General features: G+C 37.7%; 1 protein-coding gene across 2 annotated transcripts; it reads right to left on the bottom strand.

Annotated features, from left to right (window-relative positions):
* Positions 1–1042: 1042 nt before the first annotated feature.
* On the bottom strand, positions 1043–2614 carry LOC143581059 (nuclear pore complex protein NUP50B-like). 2 transcript variants are annotated; one of them, XM_077063939.1, is made up of 2 exons: positions 2300–2614; positions 1043–2269 (listed from the first exon to the last, which is right to left on the bottom strand). In XM_077063939.1, exons 1-2 carry the CDS (start codon positions 2537–2539, stop codon positions 1286–1288), a joined length of 1224 nt encoding a protein of 407 aa, XP_076920054.1. In that variant the 5' UTR covers positions 2540–2614; the 3' UTR covers positions 1043–1285. The 2 variants fall into 2 exon arrangements, with proteins under 2 accessions (XP_076920054.1, XP_076920050.1); XM_077063935.1 differs by having other exon boundaries at positions 1043–2614.
* Between the last annotated feature and the right edge of the window lie 5281 nt (positions 2615–7895).

The following is a 7895-nucleotide window of genomic DNA, read 5'->3' as shown; positions in this document are numbered from 1 at the left end:
CCTGTTCAGGTTGACTATCGTGAGCGAAATACTCATGACAAACGTAATTGTAACATATATTAGTTTAAAATCAACTAAAGACTTTATATTAAATAAATATATAACGAAAACCTTGTTTAGATTTGGTAACCCTGACGACCTAGGCTGACTTTCAGGCTGAATATTATAGCCGAAATACTCCTGACAAACGTAATGTAATATGTCTCTTAGTTAAAAAACCAACTAACGACTTTATACTAAATAAATATACAACGAAAACCTAGTTCAAATCTGGTAACCCCGTCGTGCCAGGGTGATCGTTATGCGCGTATCCCGGCTCCTCCTTTCGTTAGAGTCTGGAAATAAATGGCTAAACCAATCCATTTGTACTTCTCCTTCTCACTTCTCGGGTGTATTTTGTTAGACATGTGTGTATATAATGTATGTGTATGTTATAATATATAAAGAGAAGGGAGGGAGAGCCGGTGAGCTCAATAAATCAAATTGGACCAATATGTAGCGTATAGCTTCATACGTGAAATATAAGGTACGACTTGGCAACCTAGGAATATCATAATCAGTCCTAGGTTGACTGTACCCTAATACGTCGCGTATAAAGCTATATACGGCGTATAGAAATACAATTTGTCTTATCTGTTTTACTTCTATACGCGGTGTATAGCTAGCTCTATACGCCGCGTATTAGGGGGTGCCTAGGGTGTCCCAGCAGGACCCATTATTTATTGTTTTTATACGAATCATTTCGTTTTTGGACATAATTATGATTTTCTGTTATGATTTGGTATGCTTTAATTTTCTTTTTGGACCCTAAGATGATGAATAGTTTTGATTTGACGTTATGTTATACGTTTTGAGATATCTATATTCTTTCGTCGTTTTTACATGTTTATTGTTTTTCATCAGCGGAGTACTAGTTATGTTTATTGAGGTGTATAGATCGATCATAGGAAATGATACATCATCTCATTCTGTCTGTATGTTGAAGTTCGATCCTAAGGACATGATAATCTTCTCAAAATGATACTAGGTGACACACTATCATTATCATTCCATTATACATGACCTCACATAACCATGTACAAGTCTATACATAACCATTAGATTTCAGCCAAAATCCTACACCATAAAATGTCTCCACAAAATAGTTACAATATAACGGCTAATATATTCAGATACACAATAAACACAAAAACTATACGTGTTTATATGGTTCTCATAGTACTCCGTTTAAAATTTGTTTTATAACGAACAAATCTTCTGTGTGTGTGTGTATAAATACATATGTCTACTGATTAGGAGCTTTTGGATAATTTTTAGGTGTTTTCAACTCTATTGCAGGATCAACATTACCTTTATGTGCCATAACAATCGAACGAAACTCGTCAACTATCGGTGCATCCTTAAACTTCAATGCAAGTGTCGAAAGACCATTTTGCCCTTCACCCGTAGCGTTCAAACACGCAAACGTGATCCCTTTTGTATCCATATTTGTGAGCTTCATATCAGGAAAAATACTGGCATTTAAAATCAATCTGTAATTCCCTTTCGCCCGCATTACAAGTCTAGCCTTTCGGATTCCAGAAGTCAACACGTTGACTTTTAGTTCTCCTTTCCCGCGTTCTTTCCACCCGCCATCAACGTATTCAAAAAGTATAGAATCGGCTGTGAAGATCGTCTTCTCGTTTTCTTCACCGGTTTCCACTTGTACTTTGTGCTTAAAATATGGTACTGTTTTGTTTCCTTCGGTTTTCTTATCCGTGTTGCCAAACACAGACGAGTTCCCGTTGGTACCAAAACTGAAAGATGGGAATGCGGGCCAGTCGGATTTCGAGATCAATCCGGATGAAAAGGACAAACCAGAAAAACCCGTCCCCACAAGTCCAGAGAACGCGTTTTGGCAGCTCGAAAGCTGTTTGAATGAGTTAACGGTCGTAGGGGTATTATTGTCATTTTTCTCTAAGTTTACCCTTTCCCCAACATTCTTTATCTTGGCTCCAGGGGTATTTTCGTCATTTCCCTCTACCTTTTCCTTCTTTTCACTTTTTTCTTTCTCTGTTGTTGTGGTAGTTTCGTCATTTACTGTTACCTTGCCCGTGTTTTCAGCTTCCTTGTTCCCGGATGCAGGGGTATTTTTGTCATTTCCATCTAACTTGTCCTTGTTTTCAAGGTTCTCTTTGGGGGATGCAAGGGTATTTCTGTCATTTTCATCTAACACGCCCTTGTTTTCACCGTTCTTTTTCTCTGATGCAGGGGTATTTCCGTCATTTCCCTCAGCTTCAGGGGTGTTTTCGTCATTTACCAAACGAATTGCTGCAAAAGGGTTATAAGAAGGTGCAGCCGCGGTCCATGATGTTTGACCTCGTTTGACTTTGACTATTCTTCTATTCGCGAGCACTTGATCACTCGCCCTTTTAAACGTCCCCGTTTCTTGACTCGTGAACTCTTCTTCATCATCATCAAGACCCGGGTTTTCCCGGGATAATTCTTTACCAGCAACTCGTTTTTTAGAAGACTGAATCGTGTTCTCTGCATCCGCCATTTCAAAACTATTAAAAAAAAAAGCTGATTCTGCAAGAAATACATAAATGATAAATATAAGTTATTATTTTGTAGAAGCAATGCTATTGGTGAGATTTACTGAGTACGATGATGATGATTTTTAGAAGCAATCTTTTTGTATTACGCTATGAATGTTTTCAACTTAATTTATCGAATATTACAAAATTGTTTAAACTCATCAACGAAAATCTCCTCACAAAAAGCGAAACTTATACGCCGCAAAACACACAAATAATCAATTGCAGAAACTAAACAAACATGAAACACAAGGATTTTACGTAGTTCTGTCTTGGTGACCTACGTCCATGGGCTATAATGCAACCAATAATTTATTATTGCTTTATGTTGTAATCACTTGTGAGTTGTGACGAATGACAAGGATTACAACCGTACAAGATGACATAAGATTAAGGTTTCTAGCTTAAATAGCCAAAGAAAAAAAAACATAGTTAGAGATATAGGGTCAGACCAAAGACGTCCCAATGTCTTTAATCTTATTAAACCCAATAACATCTCTTCAAGTAACCGGGCCCCAAGCCATAGCCCAAACCTCCACAGACCCAACAAACCGTACATATTAGATAAATAATCGACATAATATTCAAAAAACGAGGAACGGACGAAGAACGAAACAATTACAAAACTCGATAGCATCAAATAATGAATCAACGAAGTAAAACAACAAATGAACAAGATTACCAACATTGATGTGATTACCTGAAGGATTGATACCTTGAAGGATTGAGAAGCCGTAAATGGATACTTTTATTGTAACGGTAAAAAGGCCTGTTTTTTAAAATAGGAATATATCAAAAAATAATTAGCTAAAAATAAGGTTTTTCATCCAAAAATCAAGAAGACCCATGTCTTATTTTTAAATACCAAAATATTTGTTACGACCTCTAAAAACAAAAGTAAAAGATTATGATAATTTATCTACTTTTACTCGTGTATCTGTTGATGATTTGCCCTTCATTTCTCTTACACAAAAGCATCAAGTTGGGACGCCTCGAATTGACCTAAGACAACTTCTAAGATTGAGATATATTTTTAGAAAATCTGTGTTATATGATTCAAACCAGGACAACTAACATAATTTGCAACATGAACATAAAGATTCACAACATTAATAGTAACAATATTGTCTAAATGTAACCATAAACAACATTTGACTCCATAATCAAAGCCAACAAGAGACTTTAAAACAAATACTCGAAAATTCAAACAAGAATACAGTGATTGCCTGTTCTAGTTCTCGTTAAAATGAAGCAACTTTGATTTTAGGGGAATCCATCTTTGTAGTTTGCTTTAAAGGGCATAATAATGAATAGATTTCCATGTGGAATTTTTCAAAGCGCAATTGATTGTTAATCTCGACAAGGTAGATTTGGTCGTTGGTACTGGCCTTGAGTTAACAAGTGAAGCAATCACAATTATAATTTGATATTATCAGTTATGACTAAGGATTCTTCACATCCGTAGAGGGTGATCACGCATCTGTTTGATAATGATGATTGAAATCTAGTTATTTCACTTACAGTCCAGGCTTTAGGAGTTAGGACCAACCCTTCACCCACACATACTAAAGTGTTTTTATCAGAAAACCAACAACATCCACCTCGCATCTATTCGACTAACCACGTATCTCATGTCTACATACACGAAATTGCTATGACTTATGACAATGTCATACTAAGTATAAGAAACTAGACGTGCACAAAAAAACCGGTTCCGGAACCTAACTGGTGGAACCGAACCGGAACCTGTTCCAGTTCCAACCCGGTTGGTACAATACCCGGTTTGGGTATTTTTGTACCCGAAAATCGTACCTGGTTCTCATATTTGTATGTTAGTATCAGTTCCAACCCGGTTCCTACCCGGTTCTTAATTGTAACCGGTTCGGTTCGTACCCGGAAAAACCGGTTCCGGCTGGTTTTTTTTGAAGAGTCAAACAAAAGTCAAAGTAGCCGTTGGAACCGGTTCCAACAGTAATATAGCCGTTGGAACCGGTTTTTTAGCCACCAATTAGCCGTTGGAACCGGTTCCAACGGTAATATAGCCATTGGAACCGGTTTTCGAGAGACAATAGATCCGTTGGAACCGGTTCCAACGGTAATATAGCCGTTGGAACCGGTTTTTGATGCCCAAACCTATATATAACTTGTTTTCCACCACTAATTTCACCACCAAACTCAAAAACAAACTAAAATACTACTCCTTTAGCAAACCCGTTCCGTTACCCGACCATCCAACTAAATATTATTATGGCACCCATCAAAAAAACTAACAAGAAGGCTAAGAAGAGTGTTTTTGTTGCCCCCGTTCCTGTTACGGAGGACCCAAGGGTTGTTACGGTAGTCAACCATAACCGCAACCAAGACATATGGAAGAATTGTGATTTGATTGTGGATGACGAAGGTTATCAAAAGGCTCGTTGCAAACTATGTGGTTCAATATTAAAGCACGATTCCAACTCTACTTTGAGAAAGCACATCGAGAAGTCATATTGCAAGGCGTTGAAAGGGATTGGCGCGACCGATCAAATTGACTTGGGTAAAGATGGTACACTATTTCGTTACAACACGACTCAAGTTCAAGATAGAATGGCAAAGTTCGTTATTCAACGAGGTTTGCGTTTAACCACTTTGATGACCCGGAGTTGACGTCGTTGATTCGCGAAACTCTACAACCAAGATACACACATGTAAGTCGTACTACCTTAAGACGTCATTGTATCAGGTTGTGGGAGTGTGCTAAAAAAGAGTTAATCGAGTCTTTTCATTCTTTAGAAGCCATGGTTAGTTTAACTACCGATGTTTGGTCGGCACCACACGGGTTGCCCGAATCATACATATGTGTCACCGCTCATTGGGTTGATCCGGTGACATGGCAATTGATGAAACGCACCATCGCTTTTGAAAACTTCCCGTTCCCACATACCGCCGAAAAATTGTTTGAATTACTTGATGAAGTTATAACGACTTACAACTTGAGAAATAAAATATTTTCGATTTCGTTTGACAACGCTTCAAACAATACTAAGGCGGCTGAAAAATTTATCATTAAATATTCACCACCTTGTTTCGGGGATTTTTTTCATGTCCGATGTGTTGCACATATCATCAACTTGGTTGTTCAAATAGGTCTTGACAATGAAAACATTTGTGATGATTTAAAATACTTTAGACTTATGTTACAAGATGTCTTCAAAAGTGGTAAAAGAAGACATCTTGAATATAAGAACTATTGCAAGTCGGTTGAAAGAAAGTATTTGGGGCCGAATTGGGACGTTCCAACCCGTTGGAACTCAACTTGTCATATGTTAAAGTGTGCTTTTGCCCAACGCCAAACTTTACAAGCTTTTCATAACAATCTTGTTGAAGAACGCGAGGCCGATATGTTTCCGGAAAGTGTTTGGGTCCAAGTCGGTTATTTGTTGGAGTATCTTGACATGTTCAAAAAGTCAACAACAAAATTATCGGGAGTCTATTACCCTACTAGTTGTTGGGTTTTGCAAGAATTGTACTATATGTCTTGTGTTTTTAAAAGCTTTGCGGAGAAGAACAAACTCTTCGAAAATATTGTTGCGGTGATGAAAGAAAAGTTCATAAAATATTTTAAAAACATACCGCCGGTCTTTACTTGTGCCGCCGCATTAAACCCCTATTGGAATGTTAATGGGGTTGAAACAACGATTGAGGAAATATTCGACAACTTAGGTATGCACGAGATTGACCCGAAGTTGTCGACGGAAGCGAAGGACAAGTTCAACAAAAACCTTCAAGACCTTTATGACCATTATTTTCAAATGTATGGTCCAAGCACGAGATCGTCTTTTGTGAAAAAAACAACAACTAGTAGGCCGTGCAATGACCCACTTATAAACTTGATGAATGGGATTCGTGAATCGGCATCTAAGAGGCAAAGAGGAAACACACCAAGTAGCGAACTTGGTCGATATAGTGGAGCAAACTATGTTGAGGGCGCAACGGTCGACGAAATTCGCAATATTGATTTGTTGGCTTGGTGGAAAGGTAAACAAAACGAATTTCCCATTCTATCCGCCATGGCTCGTGATTTGCTTGCCGTACAAGCCTCAACGGTTGCTTTCGAATCGGTTTTTTCTCTTAGTGGGAGGGTGTTATCTATGCGAAGAACAAAACTAACTCCCGAGTCTCTAAAGGTTTGCATTTGCCTAAATGACCATTTGGATGCGGTGGATCGTGTACAACACAAGGCGAACTTTGAAGACGAAATACCAATAGAGCGTCATATTCATGATAAGGAGGCGGAGGATGGGGGTTTCTTCCGATAACGAAGACGAGGGTGAAGACGAGAATGAAGACGAAGAAGAGTTGTAATTATTTGTTTTGGTAAAATTATTTGTAACTTGTTCAACTAATATTTAGTTTTGATTTGTTTTATTATAATTACTTTTGTTACTCATGATTAATTTTTGTTACTTTTTTAATAACGACGAACATTTTATTTATTTAAAAAATAACTATTACAAACATTATTAAAACATAAACGATACTAAACATAACAACTAAAACATAAAAAACAAAGTCCGTCGTTTTAATCCGGGAATACTTATTTTTGGGTTGTAAAGCCGGACGACTCTCCCACTTCCGTTTTTTTAGCTTCCAAACTTCTTTTTTCTCGACAATACTTATTCGTATGTTTTCGTAATGTCGAGTTGGACCCTGCTTTAAGAAACTTCGAGCAATATTTGCAACGTGCCAACTCATGTAAGTCGGTCATGAGACACAAATCATAATGAACCCAAACATCGGGGCATCTTGTTTCGATCACCATAACAACGTCATCATTAGTTGCCATTTGTTGTCGGTTTAAGGTTAATTGTGGTTTGGAGTGTGTTTTATAGTTTTGGAAGTGGTTTAACAAGTACACAAACAAACCTTGCTATTTAGAGTAAAAAAATAACCTATTTATAGTTAAAAAACCGGTTCCAACGGTCAAAAACGGCTATATAGCCGTTGGAACCGGTTCCTAACGGCTATGATATTTAAATTTCAAAAAAAACCGGTGGAACCGGTTTTTACGTAAAAACCGGTTCCGGTTCATACCCTACCCGGTTCTTAAAAGTTAGCATATCTGGGCATCAGTTCGGGTCGGGAACCGAACCGGTTCTTGATTGGAACCGGTGCCATTTTACAACCCGGTATGAAAAAACCGGTTTCGAACCGGTTCGGGTTTTCCAGTTGAACCCGATTTGTGCACCTCTATAAGAAACTCATTAAATGATTATTTTTGTCTTTTTTTTAAAACAATAATCTAATTCTTTTACTTCTCATGTTGAGTCACATTAACTT

The sequence above is a fragment of the Bidens hawaiensis genome, unplaced genomic scaffold, assembly GCF_021521415.1.
Source record: "Bidens hawaiensis isolate Kalapana, Puna unplaced genomic scaffold, B.hawaiensis_p1.1 tig00001511_1, whole genome shotgun sequence".
In the NCBI taxonomy this organism is placed as follows: Eukaryota; Viridiplantae; Streptophyta; class Magnoliopsida; order Asterales; family Asteraceae; genus Bidens; species Bidens hawaiensis.
The sequence above is the reverse complement of the archived record's forward strand: the minus strand, read 5'-3'. Positions and strand labels throughout refer to the sequence as shown.